The 23,878-nt window shown below is 53.4% G+C and overlaps 1 protein-coding gene across 1 annotated transcript; it reads left to right on the forward strand.

The window, feature by feature from the left end:
• Positions 1-12,301: 12,301 nt before the first annotated feature.
• Positions 12,302-18,199, forward strand: NPAS4 (neuronal PAS domain protein 4). Its single transcript, XM_077822970.1, has 8 exons — positions 12,302-12,476; positions 12,874-13,022; positions 13,446-13,548; positions 13,962-14,211; positions 14,894-15,003; positions 15,102-15,240; positions 15,726-17,002; positions 18,171-18,199. Exons 1-8 carry the CDS (start codon positions 12,302-12,304, stop codon positions 18,197-18,199), a joined length of 2,232 nt encoding a protein of 743 aa, XP_077679096.1.
• Positions 18,200-23,878: the final 5,679 nt, after the last annotated feature.

Below are 23,878 nucleotides of genomic sequence, written 5' to 3' on the forward strand. Positions count from 1 at the left end.
TCCAACAGAATGCATTTTGGATGGGAAACCTAAGTACCTTGTCCTCCTCCAGGGTCTCAGTTTACTGTATTAACTCAGGAAAGGGAGTCAGGGGTGGGGTATGGGGCTGTTTATACAGGGATCCCGAGACCTGGCCCCCTCTGGGGTAGGGCAAGGGGACTGTTTGTACCACGATCCCTCGGCTGGTGCTGAGATGGAGCTACCTCTGGGGTTGGGCAGGGGGGCTGTTTATACCAGGATTCCTCACCTGGTGCAGAGATCCAGCGGCCTCTGGGCTAGGGCACAGCCGCTGGGTAATATCTATAGCATCATTTCACAAGATTTTAAGGTGAAACATGAAGGGGAATCAAATCTCTATTTGAAACTAATAAGCAGGTGAACAGACAGACTAGAATTACCTGGAGCTGGGACACGACATGGTTGCTGAGGCAAACAGCCTGCCGTGGGCACCTCCACGCACTCTTGATTGGCTGTGAGTTATCAGCATTAAGTGGTATCAATAGGAGTGGGGGAAGGGGAGCCCAGGACTGGGATTGCCAAGGGTGACAGATTGGGATGGAGGGGCAGGGGGCTAGGGGGGAATGAGAGGAAAGTTTCTGTTTTCTGTTGTCCCCAGCAGGTGGCAGAGTTTATCCATGATTTGCATTGCCGCTGGCATGGAGCAGGGCTTGGGGAGATGGTGGCTAACTTCCTGCAGCCAGAGCGGTCCCAGCCCACACCCCATGCTGGCCAACAGTCCTGTCCCCCCATCCCACCCCAGCTAAAGAAGCAGGCATTGCCCTTTGTTTGAGCCAGGAACAGAGTTACGCTGCCTTGAGCTGGACAGCAAGAAAAGGGGCGTGTGACTGTGGGGGGGGCAGGTGTGGTGTGGGGTATGTGGATCGGGTGCAGTGGAGGGGTTAGGTGTGGAGTGGGGGTATGTGGATAAGGCTGCAGGTTTGGGGGATACAGTGTGGGAAGTATGGGCATGGGGTGCAGTGTGTGTATGAGGGGTGTGTATGGGGGGTATGTGACTGTGCAGTGGGGGTGCAAGGTGTGGATAGGTGTGCAGTGGGGGGGTACAGGTGTGAGGTGGAACAATGTGGGAGGTCTGGGTAGGGGTTCTGGGGTGTGTGTGGATGGGGTCCAGCGAAGGGTGCAATAGATGGCCTGAGATGTGAATGGGATGCAGGTCTGAGGTGGAGCAATGTGGGGGGTCTGGATAGGAGTTGTGTGGGGAGTGGTGCAGTTTGTATGTGGGGGTGTGGATGGGGTTTTCTGGCCAGTCTCATCCCTTCCCATTCATTCTCTGGCTGTGGGTGGCACCCCTGGCCCAGCCAGCCACTGCAGCTCCCAGCCCGGCCCTTGGCAGAGTGAGGCCCCATCTCTCCATGCCTCTGCAGCCAACACTCCCCACCTGGCCTGATCCTGAATCCACCCAGCTCAGGCCCCTCAGCACTGGGGAGGGGCAGCTCGACACCCCAGGAATGGGGTCCTCTGGGTCAGCCAGCTGCCAAGGAGCCTTCCCAAACCACACACACCCTGTCCCCTCCCCGAGGAGCTCAGCTCTGCTGGCCCTGGCCCCTCTGCCTGGGCTGAGTTAATGCCCAAGGGGATGGATTTTGTGTGGCACCTGGCTAGGAATGGGGCTGAGACCTGGCAAACTTGTTCCATGTGGGGGCAGCATGGCTGGATCAGAGCAAGTCCTCCCCCCCCCACCCCAGAGGGGAAAGAGTGCCCTGAGTGCCAATCCCCCTGTCCTGGGGCTGGATCGGCAGGAGAGAGGGAGGAGTTGGAGGTCAGGGAGTGAGGGGAAGTGTTTAGTTGGGGGATGGAGGGATGGGGAGGGACTGAGAGATATGGGGAGAAATTTCCCCCCAGCTTTGCCCTGGAGGGTGGCTGCCCCCTGCTCGTTCCGCACCAAAGCACCCCACTCCCAGGGACTGATGGTTCCTCGCTTGTTGGTGCTGCTGCTGCTGTAGCAACGTAAGAGAGTCTCTAGGAAACGGGTTCCTGTTGCTAGGGCTGCGTAGGCAAGGGATGGAGGGGAGGCTGCCGCAGAATGGTGGGGTCGGAGGTCAATCCCACATGGGGGGCTGTGCCCATTTACACACATGCACGCATCGCCCCCACCTCACCCGGAGACATGGACCCCGCCATGCACACAGACCCCCTGAAGACATGCAGTGCCCCATCCACACGCAGTCCCCCCAGAGACATGCATCTCTCCCATGCACACATATCACTCCCATGCACACAACCCACCCAGACGTAGATCACCCCGAAGCACACACACCTCCCCCCAAAGACACAGATTTCCCCACCACTACCCCCCCACACACACACACATATATCTCTCATGCACATGCATCTCCCCAGGAAGATGTGGGCACTGCCCTGCACAAGAATGCCCCTATACACCCAGACCTACAGGGACAGATCCACAGCTGTTACTCATGCCTCCCCCCACTTCCCATTTTGCTGGGCATGACCCTAGTGCATAGGTCCTGACATGGTTGGGCATGGTCTCTGACCCCCATCTACCCCTACCCTCTGTGCTGCCAAGCCAAATCTCACCCCCAGCACCTGCTCTGAGAAACTGGCCCCAACTTCATTCCAGAATGGAAACCTACCCCCTTAGCTCACAAGTGGGTGATACCAGGCTGGCTGGGCCCATGGGTCTGAGCGATGTGAGATGGGCTGTTGAGCTGAAGAAGCTGCCCCAAGGGATCAGTGGGGAGAGCAAGAAGCTCCTCAGGATGCAGTGCAGGGAGTGAGGTCTGTGGGGGAAGTCAATGTGGGGGAGTGATGTGTGGGGAGATCTCAATGAGGGGTTCATGTGGGGGTGGGGTGTAGAGGTCTGTGGGGTGGTGGGAGGGGTTTGTGTGAGGGAGGGGTCTGGGGGTGGGGTGTAGAGGTCTGTGGGGCACAGTGGAGTGTCGGGAGGGGTCTGGGGTGGTGGGGTGTCAGGAGGGGTCTGTGTGAAGGAAGAGTCGGGGGGCAGTGGGGTGGTGGGAGGGATTTGTGTGAGGGAAGGGTCTGTTGGGGTGGGGTGTAGAGGTATGTGGGGGGCAGAGGGTGGCGGAAGGGGTTTCGGGGTGGGGGATCAGTGGGGTCAATGGGGGTGGGGTTGTAGAGGTCTGTGGGGTGGATGGGGAGGAGTCTGGGGGACAGGAAAGGGGGAGGGGGCCCCTGTCACACCTTGCTGTGTTGTTGCAGTGAACAATCCCCCTGTATGCTGTTGCCATGGCGATGTGATGCAGGTGGGGAGCACTGACATCACAGCTGCATCTCTGTCTTTTTCCTATTTTGGCAGCGAAAAGCAGATTCTTTCCCCCCCCCCCGCCCCCGCATCCCTTAGCTGTGGCCGCAGGCTGGAAAGGGACTGAGAGCGGGGGGAGGGGGGAGAGGTGAAGAGAACGAGCCAACCCTCCAGCTCACACCCCTCCGTCCATCCCTCCCAAAAAAACCTCCCTCCCTCTCTCTGTTGCTATAGCGTGGTTCTGCTTCTCTCTTGGTCACCCTGGATCTAAAGCAAGGAGCAGCCCTGGGGGTGCAGATCTGATGTCCCTCATTGCTGGTGCTCTCTTCTTGCTGTCAGGGCTGACCCTAGTGCCCCAGTCCTGCCCTAGGAGGTGCTGTGTGCAAGGAGTGGGATGAGGAGCTCAACAGGGGACTCTGTCCTCACAGTCAGTGATGGCCACAATACCCCGCAATTCTTCTTCTCTTTTTATGAACCATGGTAGAGCATTTCTATGCAGCAGTCGGCCTGGTGCTTTGTCACACCCCAGAAGCAGCTGCAAGGATCCCTGTGTGAACAGCCCTGCATCCCACCTCAGCAGTGGTCACATCTCCGCTCCAAGTGCGGGATCCCTGTATAAACAGCCCCTGGGCCTCATCCCAGAGGTGACTGCATCTCAGTGCTGAATGAGGGGTCCGTAAGTACATGTATAAGCAGCGTGCTTTGGAATTGGCAGGTACTGTTCAGGTGCTGGGAGCCTGTTACATAATAGCTTCGAGCTGTGTGGCTTTCCTCATTGCTGCATCGGAGTGTGTGTCAGACACATTTAGACGTCTGTAGGTTGCATTCTGGCTTGATGATGTCTATAAAAGTGAAGGTTGGGTCCAGCACGATGCCCTCACCCCAGGACTGGCAGGAAATTGGGCGTGGGGGTTTTAAATTCATTTCAGCCTCAGCTATTTTGCCTTTTATTTACTCCTTGTGTTTTCAAAAATAGCTGTGGGATCTGCTGGCTTTTTACTCAGAATTCCTCCCAATTTGGGTCTCAAAGCACCTGACCAGCATATGAATATGAGTCGTTTCCTCCAGCACTGAGATGCAGCTGCCTCTGGAGTGCAATGGCTGTTTATACAGAGACTCCTCACCCTGGTGCTCAGATACAGTGCCCTCTGGGGTGGGACACAGGGACTGTTTCTACAGGTACGCTTCACCCGGTGCTAAGATACAGCCCCTGCTGGGGTGGGTGTGGGGGCTGTTTAGATGGGAATCCCTTGCCCCGTGCGGAGATGCTGCCACCTCTGGGGTGTGGGGTGGCAGATGTTTAATAGCTCATAGCAGTGGCGAAGGAGTTTCAGACAGGGAAGGCTGCCTGCAGGAGGGTGGCCCTAGAACAATATGGCATTTGAGGCACTATTCACTTCCTCTTCCCCAGTCCCCTGGGTCAACCACGTGAGACCACCTTGCCCAGTATTGCCCTCCCCTCTCAAGCAGGCTCTAATGGTGCATCATTCCTGGGAAGGTGTTAAATCTATATTGTGTTCCCAGTTCTGGGAGGGTAGAGAGGGCTGGGAGCCAGGATGCCTGGGTTCTGCTCCAGAACTGGGAAGGGAGTGGGACTAGTGGGTTAGAGCAGGGGGTAGGGGGGCAGAATGGGCTTGGTGGGAATGAAGAACCAGTCCATTTAAAATCCTGAAACCCCATTCTGCATTTGTATTGAGGGGTAGATGTTGGGGGGTGGCTGGGTCTGAACTTCCCACACTGGGGGGGGCCCACTAGCCAATCCCACTGGCTCCGTCCCCCCAGCCCCCCCTCTCCTTTCGCACGTTGGGTCTATAAAAAGCCTCCAGCCCCTCTGTATTGCGAAGCCTCTTGTGCTGGGAGGTGAAGCTGTGGGCGGGTCGCCATGGCAACTGCTGAGATATTTTCGATGAAGAAGGGACCTTGGTAGATATTTTTCTTGCTCTCCCCTCCCGCGCCAGCGGGGGACGCAGGGGGACGTGAACATTCAGAGCTATATAAAACCTGGGAGTGGGTCTAAAAATAGGAGCAAAGAGCCTTTTTCGGTGGGGTAAAGATGCCGATGGCAATTGGGGCGGGGGACACAGTCCCTCAGCCCTTCTAGGGGCCACAGAGCAACAGCAGCCAGACTAAGGCAGGGGGCTGTGATCCCCACTCTGCAGTGGGGGATAGAACCCAGGAGTGCTGGATTCCAGCACCCCAAGTCTAACCCACTAGCCCCCTGCCCCAGAACTGGGAGCAGAACCCACTGAAAACACTAATAGAAAACACACAGTCATGGTGCCCTAGGAATGACAGGCCCCAGAGCTCATTCCTAACCCCCCGAGCCAGTCAGTCCCCTTGCCTTGAAGCCAGACTGGTGCCAAGGTCCATTAAAGGTGAAATGTCCCATTCCCTGTCCCCCTGAGCCAGCCTGTCCCCATCCCTGGGGCCTGATTGGAGCTCGTTCCCCTTAGAGGGGAGCAACCCTGTACCCCATTCTCTGTCCTCCTGAGCCAGCCTGCCCCCATTCCTGGGGCCTGATTGGAGCTGGTGCATCCTAGAGGGGAACAACTGTCTACCCCAGTCTCTGTCCCCTGAGCCAGCCAGCCCCCCATATCATGTAGGGGTTCTGAGCAAGGTGGGGGATTGGCAGGCTGGACAGAGGAGTAGAAATCGTTCATTTTGTGTCATCAAAAGCAACAGGTGGAAAGTGGCAGGGGGTGATTTTATTTAAGCAGGTTAACACAATGGGTCTTCTCCATACATTCCCTGACCCTGCCACTGTCCCCCCTTCACAGCCTCCACTCACTGCCATTGTGTCTATGCCCTTGCTCAGCTAACATGCGCTCCCGCCAATCTGTCCCCTCCCTGGGTTCTGACGTGGATGGGACGCTTGCAAGCTGCATTTAGAAACAGTTACCTGGAAAATCATCCTCAGTGCTGGAGCATCATCAGGACATTCGCCAGCACCTGGTAAAAGGAGTCCGGAAATGAGGGCAGCTCCCAGGTAGAGCTAGCCAAGGCCTTTTCCCCTCTAGGGATGCCAGCCGCCGGGGACTGGCTGGCTCAGGGGGCAGGCAATGGGATATGAGGCCTTTCCCCAGTAGGGGGCACCCGCTCTGATCCAGTCCCCAGGCAGGGGGTCTGGCTGGCTCAGGAGGGGGGAAAGGGGAATGGGATACCGGCCTGTCATTTCTAGGGTACTACAAGCCGGTGTGGGTGTGGGGATAGCATCCTGCCTGGGCCCATGTGACAGCATGTAATGGCCGGCATGTATGGGTACGTGTCTGTGCGAGGACTCACATGCCAGTGACTCTCAGGGTGTGTTGTGTGTCAGTGCATGACAGCTTGTGTGTCAGTGTGTGTTACTACATGTTGGTGCATCGGTTCATAGTGGGGAGTGTTGGTGTGTGTCACTGTTTGTCACTCCATGTCAGTACATGAGGTCCATGCCTGTCCATGATGAGCTCCCTGCAGCGTGAGCCCCGGTGTCTGACTAGGATAGAAGGCAGTGTGCCCCTGTCCTGTTGCCAGCTGGCTGGCACTGCCTATCCCCGCCCCCGGCCTGGCTCTGGCAGGGACTGGCTGTTACGGGGCTGAGTCGCTTCGCCACTCACTAAATTACACAGACTCCAGAGCTATTTTTAGCCTCCAGGTTTCTCTTTTTAGTTGTTTGATTCAGATCCTGAATGAAACACCAGGTGGGGGGATGAAAGGACCCGGCAGGCTCCCAGAGCAGATGGGCTCGGGGTCAGCAACCCCATCCCTGGACCCCTCTCTCCACAAGGGGGTGACTCAGGAGCGATGCAGCCTGAGTCATTTGGCTCCCGGATTCCAGCCACAGCTGAGGAGCAGAGCTAGCCAACCCCCCCAACCTGCCCACAGGGCCATGCCAACCCCCACTCCTCACACACACTGGGGCTGAGCTACTAGAGATGGGTACAAAGAGAAGAGAGGCTATGGTTTTCAACTCATTGGGAGAGCACGAGCACCGCACCCTGTCCGGTAGCAGGCAGCAGACAGGGAAGGGCTGGGGGGGCGGAGGGAGAGGGAGCCTGCAAACACAGCAGCTCATGGGGGTGGAGGGCTGTGTTTGGACTTAGAGGGCACCATGTTAAAAGGGGCACTGCGGGGGGTGGAGCTCTTCCTCTCGGGGTAAAATGGCTCCTGGAATCCTGGCCGAGACTCCATGGATGATGGTGAGTGGAGCCTGCCCTTTCCATAGCAAAATAAAAGAGAGGGAGTGAGGTACCTGTCCTTTCCCCTCTAGGCAGCACTGCCTGCGATCTAGCTGCAGACTGGGGGCACTGGCTGAGTATAAGGCTCTGGGAATGGGACATAGGGCCCTTGCCCTCTAGGGCACCAGCTCTGAGCCAGCTCCCAGGCAGAGGGGAGTGGCTGGCTGAGGGGCGGTGGGCTGTGGGAGATGAGCAGAGGGGCTGAACAGGCCCCAAAGCCCAAACTCTGGGCAGGCGGTCGTGGAGTCTTGCTTTGGCACTGCCCCAGCTGGAGACCTTTCCCGGGATGCCGAATGCTGCTCTGGTGTCAGCAGGGCTTTAAGGTCCCCTTGTGCCAGACCCCATCCAATAGCTGACTGCCCAGCCCAGGCCCAACCCTGCTCATGCAAAGTGATGACCCACAGGGAGCCTCATTTATCTCAGCAAGATCTGGTCCTGCAGCTTGACCCAGAGACATGGGGTCATATCAGCACCACAGCTGGCCCTGGGGTGGGTGCCCTGGGCCTGCCCCACAGCACATCATCATCCAGAGCTCCCAGCCAGTGGTTCTTAGCCACTCACTCACCCTCTGGAGGGACTGGGCTGGGACCGGCTGGCACATGCGACTCCTCCCCTTGCCCGCACCCTGCCTAGTAAGAAGAGAAGAGGTTAACCTCTAGTGCCCCGTGCTTCAATACCAGGGCAGTAGCTGCATGGGTGATGGCTGGTATATAGAGCAGGGAGCTAAGGGGTTATGACTCCTGGGTTCTATCCCCAGCTGTGCGTGGGGTCTAGGGCATTAGAGCAGGGGTGCTGGGGGGCCAGGACACCTGGGTTCTATCCCTGGGTCATTCCATTTACCAAGGCACTGGGTGAAAGGTGCTGTTTACTTGCCACACATCCTTGTTGTGCCTTCTCCTAAAGTCAGAGACTCCCAAAAATAGATTTTCTCAGCCTGGGATGGAAGCAGCCATGCGGCATTGGCGGGGCGCTGGCTGCCTCTCCCGGTGCTCAGCTCTTTCCTTTTATAGGAGTTAAGGCTTCAGGTCCACCCCCACAATCCGAAGACTCTTTTCTTATTCAAGATGCGCCCACTCAGCTCTGAGCTGAGCTGGGTTACGCTGCGAGGGCACAGCCCTAGATAACAGGCTGACGTCGGAGCTGCAAGCCAAAAACAGAAAAAAGCTCCCTTTGTGTCTATTTATAGCATCACATTCCTAAAGGATAGAAAGCTGGTGGCTGTCTTCCCACAACTCAGATCAATGGCGTCCTATAATACACCCAAGGAAGCTGACTCCCAGCCCCCACCCCTCCCTTCTGACCACTAGATCCCCCACTGCTCACAGAGAGAGATGCTGGAACTAGAGGTGCTGGGGGTGCTGCCGCACCCCTTAGCTTGAAGTGGTTTCCATTATATCCAGGGTTTACAGTTTGGTTCAATGACTCTCAGCACTCCCATTATACAAATTGTTCCAGCACCCCGGCTCGCAGAACCAGGCATAGGACCCAGGAGTCCTGGCTGCCAGCCCCCCCGCTCTAACCCATTAGACCCCACTCCCCTCCCAAATCCAGGGATAGAACCCAGGAATCCTGACTCCCAGCTTCCCCTGCTCTATCCCAATAGATACCCCTTCCCTTGCTCTAATGGATTACAGCAGGGTGGGCTGGAAGCCTCAGGACTCCTTATTCTGTTGGCAGCTCTGGAAATGCCAGGTTTAACTAAACGACCATCTTACAAAACAGAAGAGTGAAGAAATTCTGCAATAGGCTCGAATCCACAGAGGGCGCCGTGCCTGCACAGGGAATTCGCTGAGACTCGTTGTTGTACATTGCACAATGGTAGTGAACAGACCATTTGAGAAACTAGAGACAGGGCCTATCCCTTAAAAAGTGACTTTGGAAAGTCGTATAATTCCTTAAACTGCCTAAATAAGGAAAGCAGTGTAAAATGACCCATACACAGCAGCCCTCGTGTGGGTGCTAAGGGTGCTGTGGGTTCCCCAGTTCCCTGCATCATTAGAAATCAAACAAGTGTGCTGTTAACTGTCACAGATTTCCAAAACAGGTGCAATGGCTTTCTGGGCAATGTAGGGTTATTCAGCTCTGTACTTTCTTTCCTAATATGGAAGACGAGATTATGCAAAACCTAGCTACCCAATTTAGGTTACTCCATTGAGCGTGGTGCTTCAGCTCTGTCACTGCATTTGACACAATTGCTCTCCTAACAGTGCGACACACACACACAGTGTGGGACTTCTTTGGGCTTTTCAGAAGTTGCCTTTATTTTTATCCCATTTTGAAAAACATTATTTTAATGGCACTAAGGTGAGGAAAAGCAACCCCCCAAACTTGCCCAGCATTGCTCTGTGGAAATGCTCTTAATACCTGGAGAGACATGCTACCTGGATGGGGTGGGGTGGGGAGGCTTAATACAAGGCCTCTGTATGGAAAGGCAAAGAAAAAGAAAACAACTGCAGCCATCAAAAGGAGTTAGTTGTTCACAGATTGAAAAGATAATTTTAAGGAATGTATCAAACATATTCCTTGAGACAATGTTTTGCATATTTTAGATTAGATAGCTAGATAGATGGTATGGATGGGTGGCTAGATAGATGGGTAGATGGTATGGGGGGATGGTATAGGGATGGATAGCTAAGGGGGTACATAGATGGAGTGGGGATCTACACATAGCTGGCTAGATGGAATGGGGATGGATATATAGAGGGGTAGATAGATGAAAGGGGGATGGATGGGTGGATAGAGGGGTAGATAGATGGAAGGGGTTGGATGGATAACAGGTAGATGGTATCAGAATGGATGGATATATAGGGGGTAGATAGATGGAAGTGGGATAGATGGATAGAGGGGTAGATACAAAACTACTTAAATCCCAGGCAGACTACAAAGAGCTACAAAAGGATCTCACAAAACTGGGTGACTGGGCAACAAAATGGCAGATGAAATTCAATGTTGATAAATGCAAAGTAATACACATTGGAAAACATAATCCCAACTATACAGATAAAATGATGGGGTCTAAATTAGCTCTTACCACTCAAGAAAGAGATCTTGGAGTCATTGTGGAGAGTTCTGTGAAAACATCCACTCCATGTGCAGCAGCCATCAAAAAAGCTAACAGAATGCTGGGAATCCTTAAGAAAGGGATAGATATTAAGACAGAAAATATCATATTGTCTCTCTATAAATCCATGGTATGCCCACATCTTGAATACTGCTTGCAGATGTGGTTGCCCCATCTCAAAAAAGATATATTGAAATTGGAAAAGTTTCAGAAAAGGGCAACAAAAATGATTAGGGGTACGGAACAGCTTCCATATGAGGAGAGATTAATAAGATTGGGACATATCATCTTGGAAAAGAGAAGACTAAGGGGGATATGATAGAGGTCTATAAAATCATGACTGGTGTAGAGAAAGTAAATAAGGAAGTGTTATTTACTCCTTCTCATAACACAAAAACCAGGGGTCACCAAATGAAATGAATAGACAGCAGGTTTAAAACAAACAAAAGGAAGCATTTTTTCACAAAACACACAGTCCTTGCCAGAGGATGTTGTGAAGGCCAAGACTATAACAGGATTCAAAAAAGAACTAGATAAGTTCATGGAGGATAGGTCCATCATCAGCTATTAGCCAGGATGGGCAAGGATGGTGTCCCTAGCCTCTGTTGCCAGAAGCTGGGAATGGGCAGCAGGGAATGGATGACTTGATGATTACCTGTTCTGTTAATTCTCTCTGGGGAACCTGGCATTGGCCCCTGTCAGAGGACAGGATACTGGGCTAGATGGACCTTTGGTCTGACCCAGTATGGCCATTCTTATGTAGATAGATGGAAGGGGAGAGGATATATAGAGGGGTAGATAGATGGAAGAGGGATAGAGGGATAGATAGGTGGAAGGGGTGGATGGATAGGGGGTAGATAGATGGAAGGGGGATGGATGGATGGATAGAGGGGTAGATAGATGGAAGAGGGATGGAGGGATACTGGGATAGATAAATGGAAGGGGTGAATGGATAGAGGAGTAGATAGATGGAAGGGGTGGATGGATAGAGGAGTAGATAGATGGAAGGGGTGGATGGAAGGGGGATGGATGGATGGAAGGGGTGGATTTATAGAGGGGTAGATAGATGGAAGAGGGATGGAGGGATACTGGGATAGATAAGTGGAAAGGGTGGATGGATGGATGGATGGATGGATGGATGGATGTAGGGGGTAGATAGGTGGAAGGGGTGGATGGATAGAGGGGTAGATAGAAGGAAGAGGGATGGAAGGATAGAGGGGTAGATAGGTGGAAGGGGGTGGATGGAAGGAGAAAGTGGTAGATAGATGGAAGGGGGATGGATGGATGGATAGATAGGATTAAATTAGATTCCCCTACAGAATACTTCACCAAGAAGTCAGTGTAAGAGTTAATGTTTGACTCTGGGAAGGAGCAGGGCAGACTTAGCCTGGAGCTAGGTGTGATTCCAACAGTCAAGTCTCTCCTCTAGCTGCTTTTCTCCTAATTCGGTGCAGTGTGTTTCTGTGCCTGCCTCCTCCACTCCCCCTCCCTCATTTGATCACGTCACTGAGGAGAGGGTGACGTGTGGCTCCCCCAGCACATAGAAGGAGGGGGTAGAGGGGAGGGGGGAGCAGCTTCCCAGCCATGTCTCTCCATTGATCTGAGCAAATCTTCCCGCCCCACTTTCCTTACCATGCCAGTGCCCACACTCCCAGCAGCCTATAAAAGCCGGGATGCAGGCTGAGGCTCTCAACCAGATCTGCCGGCAGGAATCTGGGAGCCACACAGCCAGCCAGACGGACCGACCGACCGCCGGCAAGGGCCGAGCGTGGAGAAGCCCAGATGTACCGCTCCACCAAGGGCGCCTCCAAGGCGCGGCGGGACCAGATCAACGCCGAGATCCGCAATCTCAAGGAGCTGCTGCCCATCCCGGAAGGGGACAAAGTCCGGCTCTCCTACCTGCACATCATGTCGCTGGCCTGTATCTACACCCGCAAGTCCATCTTCTTCGCCAAAGGTAACCAGCACCTCGAGAGAGAGAGAGAGAGAGAGAGAGTGAGCGAGGGAGACGCGTTGCCTGGCTGGCACTGGGCAGGGAGAAGTGAGGAGCCAGTGTGCCCGGACGGACACCTGTTAGACACCAGTGCCTGGTGGGTGTCCGGCTATGGGGCGCCTCCAGCCAAGGGGGCCGGGGTAGGGGTGAAAGGCTCGTGGCACTGTCCGTGGTGCTGAAGCTACATGGCCTAGGGGCACCGAGTCCCGGTCGCTGTCCACGGTGCTGCCCAGGTGGCGGTGGAGTCGCTGTCCGCGGCTCTGAAGCGGCAGGCTGCTGCGGGTCGCTGTCCATGGTGCGGCCGGGCTGCGATGCATCGAAAGGGCTTTGGATCCTGACTCCCGCTCCTCTTCCACAACAGGTGCCCTGGGAGGGCTGGAGAGCCTGCTGTCATCCCAGGACCTGGAAGAGTTCGTGCAGACGCTCCCAGGCTTCCTCCTGGCGTTCACCGGCGAAGGGAAGCTGATCTACGTCTCGGAGAACGTAGCAGAGCACCTGGGACATTCGATGGTAAGGGCTCCGGCGGCGAGCCGGTGGCCGGGCTATCTACCACCGACTCTCCCGCTCCTGTACATACTACAGAGCTGGGGGAGAGGGGGTATGTGTATTGGGGTGGGTGGATAGCTAGAGGGATGCATGTGGAGACAGAGAGAGAGAGAGAGATGCTGGCTATTTCTAGAGTTAACCAGTGAGGATCTCACTGTGTATTTCCCCTGTGCCTGTTGTTAAGCAGTGTTTCTAACACAGACACTGATAGCTTGTGAAGCATAAAAACACAGCTCCCTGGCAAATGTCGATCTGTGTTATATGACCACACAGAAATCCTGGCACAATGATGTGTGTTGCCAACCCTTGGGCTTCAGCGCCGAGCAGCCTGTTCCTTGTGTTGCATGACAGTGTGAGCTAACATCTCGCTATTACCTCACCCCCCAGGTGGACCTGGTAGCCCAAGGAGACAGTATTTACGACATCATTGACCCCACCGACCACTTTGTGATGAGGAATCAGCTGGCGCTGCCCTCCCCAACTGATACAGGTGGGTCCTTGTGTGATTGGGGCTTGCGTTGAAATCATTCTGCATGCGATGCCACTTGGGAAGAGCATGAAAACTGAGAAAGAGCAGAGCGGAGGATCTGAGCAGCTGGCCAAGGAGGGACAGAGGGTAGAGACATCTATACAGAGTATTCAAATGGACATAGAAATGAGAGAGAGCTCAGATACTATGGAAATATGAGAGGGAGAGATGGGTGGGTGGATGGGCTTATACAAAGCTGGGTGGATAGCTAGAGATGGGCATGGGAGGATAGATTCACTCCTGTACTAATCTAATATTCCTGGAGTTGACACTTCCCAGTGCATTAAGTTCTTCTGTGAGCTCCCTCCCTGCATGCCAAGACTCCCTACGTTTGCCCCACACACTCACCATCTTCTCCCCTTGCTGATTTCCAGACCGCTTGTTCCGGTGCCATTTCAACACCTCCAAGACTGTGCGGCGCCAGAGCGCGGGGAACAAGCTGGTCCTAATCCGGGGCCGCTTCCATCAGCCACCACCCGGCTCCTACTGGTCCACCAACCCTGTCTTCATGGCCTTCTGCACCCCGCTAGAGCCCAAGCCACGGCTCAGCCACAATTCACTCTTCCTGGCCTCCTTCGAGAGCCGGCACAGCAAGGACCTGGCCATCCTGGACATCTCAGAGAGGTGAGGAGGGGCTCAGCCTTCAGCACAGGGGGAGAAGGGACCTTCTGGCATGTCCTGATTTAGGGCATAAGGAGTTGCGTGAAAGGGTTAGGAAGAAAATCAGGGAGTGGTTACCCCATCTCTGCGGGGTGCCATGAACCCTGCTCTGGGCATCTGTAAAAGTTGGGGTACCAGGCTACATGGGCCCCTGGGCTGAGTCTACGAACCACGGTCCCTGATCATGTCAGGAGCTCCACAGATGCAGAATGAAAGACAATCCCTGCTTCCTCTGTTCAAACATAAGGAGGGGAAACAAGGGCAGCAAGAGTGGGAAGGACTTTGGGGGCGGGATAGCTCAGTGGTTTGAGCATTGGCCTGCTAAACCCAGGGTTGTGAGTTCAATCCTTGAGGGGGCCATTTAGAGATCTGGGGCAAAAATTGGGGATTGTTGGACTAGATGACCGCCTGAGGTCCCTTCCAACCCTGATATTCTATGATCCTATGACTGGCCCAAGTTGAGTGGCAGAGCTGGGAGGAGAGCCAGGAGTCCCGTTTCCACCTCTAACCCACTAGACCCCCCACTCCCTTCCAAGTGCCAGAAGTAGAACCCAGGTGTTCTGGGCCCCAGCTCGGTGCTGCTCTGTGGGTTGTTTTCCGCTCCCCGTGAGTGCTCAATGGTCTCCTCTGCTTGGCTCCCCTGCAGTGTGATCTTTCATCTGGGCTTTGAGAAGAGTGAGCTCCTATGCCGGTCGTGGTACAGCCTGATGCACCCAGAGGACCTGAGCCATGCCTCAGCCCAGCACTGCCGCCTGTGTGAGTATCTCCTCCTCTCCACCCCGAGCTACTGAGGGCTGGGCTGGGCTCCAGAGGATCCATGACACTAACCCCCTGCCCTCTTTCTCCCCCTGCAGTGGGCAATGCTGGTGAGCCACAGGTGGAAATGGTCGTCCGACTCCAGACCAAGAATGGTGTCAGCTGGGTTTGGATCTACTCCCTGGCATGCATGGAGAGCGCTGAGATCCCCATCACCTGCCAGAACTACATCATCAGGTAACTGCATGCAACCAGCCTCTTCCTGGGTTACGGAGCCCCGAGCCAGACAGCGTTCCCTTCACCGAGAGGCCTGGGCACTCAGCAGCTTCTGGGATCAGGCCCTGATTTGGTTTGGGCTAGAATCCAGGAGCCCAAGGCAGGGTCGGGGATCCCATTAAACTGGGTGTTGCATAGCTCCTGCAGAGATCAGGGCCCCATTGTGCTGCACGCTGCACAGACCCAGCACGAGAGATGGTCCCGGCCTCAAAGAGCTCACAGTCTAAATAGACAGATGGTGTGAGGGGAAACTGAGGCCCACAGAGGGGGAGGGGTCTGCCCAAGGTCAGGGGCTAGGAATAGAACCCAGACATCCTGACTCCCTGTCCAGAGCCTGGTCTGTGTGTCCGTGGTGCAATAGGCGGGTGTATTTGAGAGCCCTGGGGCTGGGGGGGGGATCACTCCTGCCAGCTCCAGCACTAACCCTGCCTCCCTTTGGTCCCCAGTGACTCGGAAGCCTGGTGCCTGCGTCAGCAGCTGGCCTCAGAGGAGCCGCAGGTGGCCTACGTGCTAAGCGCCGCGCCTCCCTGCTCTGAGGGGCTGCTGTCCCCGGCGCAGCTCTCCAGCCCCGACCAGGTCTTCACGCCCCTGTCCGGCACACCCACCGGTGCCGCCCCAGTGCCCTCCTTCGATTTCGCCAGCCTGGAGTATGCAGAGGGCGCCAGCCTGAGCCACGAGGGAGCATCGATGACCATGGAGCTGGGCAATCTCTCCTCCATGGAGGAGGCCCCCAGCTCCACCCTGGGACAGCCAGGCAAAGACACTGAGTTCAGCTATGTGTTCTTCCCCACTGCCTACGAGCCGGCCTTCCGGAGGGACAACCCAAGTGGCTCCGGCAAGGACTTTGTCTGCACGCCTCCCTACACGCCCCACCAGGGCTGTACCTTCATGTTTGGGACCCAGGAGTCCTACCCTCCCAACACAGCCACCTCCCCTCCCACCACCACTTCCACCACCACCACTTCCTCTGAGCTCCTCTACCCTCCGGAGAACTGCAGTGCTCTCTATGAGAAGTTGCCGCCCACTCCTGACAGCCCCGGTAATGGGGATTGCACCATCATGACGCTGCCGGAGGTCAGAGCCCCCCTCTATATTGATGTGCCCATGGTGCCTGAGGGGGTGCTCACCCCGGAGGCCTCGCCCATCAAACAGACCTTCTTCAGATATTCTGAAAAAGAAAAGACTGAGATTGACCTGCTGGCCAGGCACATCAGCTGCTTGGCTGAAGACTTCAGCTCCTTCCACTCCACGGAGCTCTCCCTCCAGGCAAAGCAAGGCCAGGTCAGCCGCAGCTCCTCCCTGCCGGCCGGCATGCCCAGCCCCTGCCTGGACTTCCAGCCCCTCAAGAGCTGGAGGAGCATTGACTTCTCCTTCCTCTCCTGCCCAGAGGAGAGCCTCCTGGAAGAGGACACCGTGGAGAACCTTCTCCAGGACCTGTCCACCTCTCTGTTCGAGAAGGGTGGCACCGGTGTCCGCTGCCCCCTCCACCACCACTTCTGTGGTGGGAACGTCAGTAGTCCACTAAGCTTGGACGCCGAAGAGAGCGGCAGTGGGACCTTGGCTCCCTCGCCCTCCACGGACCTGTCTCCAGAAGAGCAGTGCTTTCTGGAAGAACTGGCCTCCTATGAAACAGTCTTTGAGGCATGTGCCTCAAGGTCGCCCTGTGATGGGTTAGATGAGTTGTATCAACTCCAGAGCCACCTGCAAGACAGCTTCCATGAAGGTAAGGGGCAGAGGCAGTGCCAGCTGGGGGCGGAGGGAGGGACCGGGTCAGTGCAGGAATTCAGGCTGCGTGGATATGGACTGTAGGGATCCCCTGCTGGCCACCCATTTGCCCCCACCATGGGGCACATCACTCTTCCAGGGGGCCAACCCTGCACTGCAGCACATCTGCCACCAGTTAAGGCACGTGCATGCTGCCCCCTGCCCTCCAAAATGTAACCTGTCCCTCCCTGGTTACATGTCCCATGGCTCCAGTTCACCTGTGTGACCATTTCCAAGGCTGCTGCCAGGGCACTATGTAAAGGCAGCTAGGCTGAGATAGAGGGCCCCGTCACGCCAGGCACTGCACCAACCCTGACCGAGATCAGGGTCTCCGTCAGCCTGGGCACTGCATAGATGCAGTCCCTGTCCCACCGAGATCACAAGCTCTAGACATAGGCGGGATTATCCTCCCCATTTTACAGATGGAAACTGAGGCCCAGAAAGAGTCAGTGACTTGCCCAATGTCACATGGGGAGGCAGTGGTGGAGCTGGGAACTGAACCTAGGTGTCCTGAGCACCAGCCTGTGGCATTCATCTCAAGGCCAGCATTGCAAAATGGTGCTTCCACTTGGGGACAGCACATGAGCAACTGGCAAGGGATTGAGAGAGTCAGGGTCTGACTCTAGTGGGTTAGAGCAGGAGGCTGGGAGCCAGGACTCCTGGGTTCTATCCCAGCTCGGAGGGGACCAGCAGTTAGAACAGGAGGCTGGGAGCGAGGGGATTCCTCGTGTATCCCAGCTCGGGAGGGGAGTGGGATCTAGTGGGTTAGAGCAGGGAACCGAGGAGCCAGGACTTTTGGTTTCTGTTCCCAGTACTGAGTGAACCTGGACTAGTGGTTAGAGTATAGGATCAGGACTCTTGGGTTCTACTCCTGACCCTATCATGCTGCATGTGTGAGTTTCCCCCTCTGTGAACGTAGGGGAGAATAACCTCTCCCAGGTAGCTAGCCTGGGAGGAACATTGTGGAGCAGGTCGCCCTCTAGTGGAGATCCATGAGGGGGCTGGTCCTAGCTCAGTCATGCCTGACAGAGGTTGGGGAGACCATGGTCTGGCTTTGTGGTGGGAGCTAGCTGGGATGCCCCGTCCCCTCTAACCCCCCACCCCCTTTGCTTTGTGTCTCCCTACAGATGGAAGCGAAAGTGACCCTTCGTTCTGAAATAAGTCTGTGACTTACTTCACCAAGTATGGCATATTGTCATATTTTGAGGAGCTTCTTCCACCTATACTCGAGCTGAGACCTGACTCCGTGCACATCCGGAGTGGGCGCCAGGCTGGGCGTCCCTGGGGTGAGCTTTGGGCGAAGAACTAGCATTTTTATACCCCCCCCCAAAACGACCACCATTGTGCTGTCGAAGCTAGAGTTGCCAACCAGAGCTCTTGAAAGGACCATTGTACGTGGCTTTACACATAGAACTGTATTCACTCGTAGTGAGTATATGTATGTAATTTAATAAGAAATAGTACAGTCACCTCTCCCCAAGGCCTGCACCCCCACGTGCATTCAACCCAGTGTTGGAACAAGGCACAGGGGTGCCTGGCTTTGGCCTCCCCACCCCTCGAGAATGGTGGGCGTAGGTGGTATCTAACCTACCGCAGTAAGGGCCCATGGCTGTTCAGGCGTTTTTTGGCAATTGCATTTCTGTTCCTGACTCAAAAAAAAAATCCCTAGATTCAACTGGCCCAGCTCTGATTTTTCTCAGAGCTTTTGGGCAAAATACAGTGTTTGTGGCTACGTCCATTTCACCGGGAGACTTCTGCTGGGATTCTAGGCTGGGACTGTCAAAGCTGGCTTGATCACAGTCTCTTGCACAGGGGCAGCTGAGCAATGAACAAAAGGCAAATGTTTAAGTGGGGAGGGTGATTGACAAATGGCCTGGGGATGTGATGGACTCTCCATCATGTGGGCTGTAAACCCAGATTGGGTGACTCTCTCTAGCCTGACCACCAATCACTGGACTCCGTGCTTGGGTAATGGGGTGAAATTCTCTAGCCTGTGTTATCCATGTCAGACAGGATCTGAGCCTAAGAATTCATTACCCTAAGGGACTGACATTCCAGCCCCTGGTCCAGCTTTGAGACTCTCAGCGTTGACTGAGATAGTTGTTTAGCAGGAGTCATTTTAATTGTTGTTTCATTTTGAAATTTCACCCATGAATGTTAACTCACCCTGTCTGGAATAATCCACTGCAAGCATCTTCCAGATCGGAGCTTAACATTGTCACCAGAATGAGCTACTCGGAATGATTCCTGGCACCAAAAAAACCCCCTCTCCCCCACTTAGGGTGGGCAGGGCAGGGTGAAATATACCAATGTAGAACAGAAATGTTTATAGATATAAATATATATAGATCTTTAATTTTTTTTAAAAAAACCACAAGAATGATTTTCTAACTTCTCCAGAGTGGGATCCTGAGTTGGGCGCAGTCTCTGTGCCATGACAGGGATAAGCTGTAAGACATCAGGATCCATGGGGGTTTTTCCCCCCTTTCCTTTCTTTTTGGGGTGTTGATAAAAATAACAAACAAATGTTAAGATGTGACGCCCAGAGAGGCGCCATTGTCGCTAACCGTAGAGTTGTCTACGCTCAAGTATCAGGATTGAATCCTCTAACTCTTTACCAATTCGCACATTGCCGAAATGTGGAGTATTGTAAGACACATGTATATTTGTATAGGAAAACGACGGGATTTCTTTTTTTAAAACAAAAAAGATCATTGTGTCCATCGCTGTACATATATCTCTATATTATATATACGGATCATTGTGCACCAGGTCATGGACAACGTGGAGTCGTTCTTCGGTGTGTGTCGCTGTGAGTGCATTTGTAATGCCAAAATCTTTGTAATAAAACTGAAATTAACAAAAATGACGTGGGGCATTTCTTAAGCTATCTCCTTGGGAGAGGGTTAGTAATTGTATCGTGAGGCTGCATTTGAGATCAGGGGCCCCCATTGTGCCAGGAGCTACACAGACACTCACCAAGATTGGGGATCCTGTTGCACCAGGCTCTGGACAGACCCCGATTGAGATCAGGGCCCTATTGAGCCAGATGCTGCACAAACCCCAACTGAGCCCAGAGCCCCCATGGTGCTGAGCATTGCACAGACCCTGAGATCAGGGCCCCTATTGTGCCAGGTATCCCCATATCCTGTGAGCCTGAGCAAGGATTTCCTGGGTCTCTGCTACAGGGCATGGCATAGTGGTGACCAAGACCTCCTGGCCCTTCCCTCATCTTAGCAGTGCTGCTGCCCCCTGCAGGGTGAAACCAGATGTGTTCTGCTGTACATCAGCCCCCATGTCAGCAGCACCAAGGGCAGGGTGCCCTAGTGGCAGGTTAGTGAACTAGGGCCCCCGCTCTCTGCACACAGATTGGGTGGGGGATTGCTAACCCGTGGCTGTGGTGATACAGCTACCTCTGGAGTGGAGCACAGGAACTGTTTATATCTGGATTCCCTCATCTGGCACTGAGATGTAGCTGCTCCTGGGATGAGGTGGGGGGGCTGATTATACAGGGATCCCTCGCCTGGTGCTGAAATGCGACTGCCCCTAGGGTGGGGTGTGGGAGCTCTTTCTATAGAGACTCATCGCATAGCACCCAGATGCAGCTGCCTCTGGGGTAGAGTGCAGGAGCTGTACAACTGGCCTAGTGGATGTGGGAAAAACAGTAGACCTGCTATATCTGAATGTTAGTAAAGAGTTAGTCCCCACTGACATTCCCATAAGCAAACTAGGGCAATACGGTCTAGATGAGATTCCTATCAGGCAGGTGCACAACTGGTTGAAAGAGCATACTCAAAGGGTAATTCTTGATGGTTTACAGTCAGACTGCGAGGCCATATCAAGTCAGAGCCCTCAGGGGTCTGTCTTGGGTTTAGTACTGTTCAAAATTGTAATGAATGACTTGGCTGGTGACGTGGAGAGTATGCTGATAAAAGTTGCTGGGAGGGGCTGCCAGCACTGCAAGGACAAGATTAGAATTAGAATGATCTTGAGAAGTTGGAGGATTGGTCTGAAATCAACAAGAGGAAATTCAGCAAAGGCAAGTACAAAGTATGGCATGTAGGCAGGAAAAGCAAAGGCACAGGTACACCATGGGACTCACCGGCTAGGCAGCGGTACTACGGAAGAGGATCAGGGGGTGATAGTGGATCACAAATTAAATGCGTGCCAACAACATGAAGCTGTTTTGGAAAAGGCAAATCTTTTTCTGGGATGTTGTCACCAGCTGACTGGCCCCTTTAAGAGGTAATGGGTCCAGGTCCACCTGGGACTCATTCAGCCCTCCTCCCCAGTGTAGATACCTGGCAGATAGGTTGTGTGGTTAAAATCAGTCCAGGCCCATATTTATTACCAAGTGATTGTTTGGTAATACTCCTCCTAGTGGAAATGGCCACACAAGAAGAAATGAAGAATTAAGCTCTCATCATCTCCTAGATGCTCGGTTATTGGTAGCCTCTAACGGGAAAAGGAAAATTAGCCCAGTCACAGAGAACATAAGAACATAAGAACGGCCATACTGGGTCAGACCAAAGGTCCATCTAGTCCAGTATCCTGTCTTCTGACAGCAGCCAGTGCCAGGTGCCCCAGAGGGAATAAACAGAACAGGTAATCATCAAGTTATCCATCCCCTGTCACCCATTCCCAGCTTCTGGCAAACAGAGGCTAGGGACACCATCCCTGCCCATCCTGGCTAATAGCCATTGATAGACCTATCCTCCATGAACTTATCTAGTTCTTTTTTGAATCCTGTTATAGTCTTGGCCTTCACAACATCCTCTGGCAAGGAGTTCCACAGGTTGACTGTGCGTTGTGTGAAGAAATACTTCCTTTTGTTTGTTTTAAACCTGCTGTCTATTCATTTCACTTGGTGACCCCTAGTTCTTGTGTTATGAGCAGTAGTAAACAACACTTCCTTATCTACTTTCTCTACACCAGTCATGATTTTATAAACCTCATTCATATCTCCCCTTAGCCATCTCTTTTCCAAGCTGAAAAGTCCCAGTCTTATTAATCTCTCCTCATACAGAAGCCATTCCATACCCCTAATCATTTTTGTTGCCCTTTTCTGAACCTTTTCCGATTCCAGAGGAATTATTAAGAACATAAGAATGGCCACGCTGGGTCAGACCGATGATCCAGCTAGCCCAGTAGTTCTCAACTAGGAGTACGTAGAGTTCTTCCAGGGGGTACATCAACACATCTAGCTATTTGCCTAGTTTTACAACAGGCTACATAAAAAAGTACTAGCAGTACAAACTAAAATTTCATACAGATAATGACTTGTTTATACTGCTCTATATACCAGTATTTCTCAAACTGGGGTCCACTGACCCCTGGGGGTCTGCAAGGGTACTCCAAGGGGTCTGCTGGCTACACTGATCAACTCCTCCCCCTTCGTCCCAGTGCCTCCTGCACACCGGGGAACAGCTGTTCAGCGGCATGTAGGAGGTGCTGGGAGGGAGGGGGAGGAGGCGGAAAGAGGCGGGGAAGAGGCAGGGCAGGGGTGGAGTGGGGGTGGGAAGAGGTGGGGCAGGAGTGGGGTCTTGGGGGAAGGGGTAGAGTGGGGGGTGGTGGGGCTGGGGAGGCGGCTTGTGGGGTCCATGAAAAATTTTAAATCAAAATGTGGGGCCTCAGGTTGTAAAGTTTGAGAACTGCTGCTATATACTATACGCTGAAATGTAAGTACAATATTTATATTCCAATGAATTAATTTTATAAATATATGGTAAAAATGAGATAGTCAGCTGCTTTTCAGTCGTAGTGTGCTGTGGCACTTGTCTGATTTTGTAAGCAAGTAGTTTTAAAATGAAGCAAAACTTAGGGGTACGCAAGGCAAATCAGATTCCGGAAAGGCGTACAATAGCCTGGAAAGGTTGAGAGCCACTGCTCTAGTTCACTATCCTGTCTTCCGGCAGTGGCTGGTGCCAGATGCGTCAGAGAGAATGACCAGAACAGGGCAATTATCAAGCAATCCAGCCCCCATCCCAGTTTCTGGCAGTTGGAGGTTTAGGGACACCTGGAATACGAGGGCTGCACCACTGACCATCTTGGTTAACAGCCATTGATGGACCTGTCCTGCAGGAATTTATCTAAAAAATATGGGAGATTGAGATTAGGGGGAAATTAATACACCAATTACGTACCCAGCAAAATAGACAGAGAACGGATAGATATTTGCTTACTTTTTACTCAATACTCAGACAAAGTCACCTGCAAAAAAACCTCAGCATGCTTGTCCAAATGTTGTGACTATTAACATTTGATAGACATGCCTGGTCAGTTAAATAGGTGCGTATAGAGATTTCACTCCGTTTATCGCTAAAAGGGACATATTCCAGGTGTTGTAGCAAAGCGCACTCTGTAATATGGTAACACGCTGTTAAACAGAAAGATTTGATGACTACAACCCTGTACAAAAGCTAGCTGTTGTAATGATTGTTGGGTTTCTGAAATTTACATGGCAAGGATTTGTAAGCTTGTTAAAACTTCCTATCTAAATACACAAATAGTTTTAAAAAGTCAGTGCAGGCCTGGAGATAAAAAAGAAGAGTCACTAGAGAGCCCAGGAGCTGTGTATGGGTGCAGAAACAGACAGCTGTAAAGAGATGTCCCTAGGAGATACCTGCTTGCTTGTGACCTCTCCCAGCCCTGCAGGAAAGGACAGGATTAAAAGGGGCCATGCAGGGGGGGATAGCTCAGTGGTTTGAGCATTGGCCTGCAAAACCCAGGGTTGTGAGTTCAATCCTTGAGGGGGCCATTTAAGGATCTGGGGCAAAAACTTGTGGATTGGTCCTGCTTTAAGCAGGGGGTTGGACTAGATGACCTCCGGAGGTCC

Source organism: Eretmochelys imbricata, chromosome 7 (assembly GCF_965152235.1).
Source record: "Eretmochelys imbricata isolate rEreImb1 chromosome 7, rEreImb1.hap1, whole genome shotgun sequence".
Taxonomy (NCBI): Eukaryota; Metazoa; Chordata; order Testudines; family Cheloniidae; genus Eretmochelys; species Eretmochelys imbricata.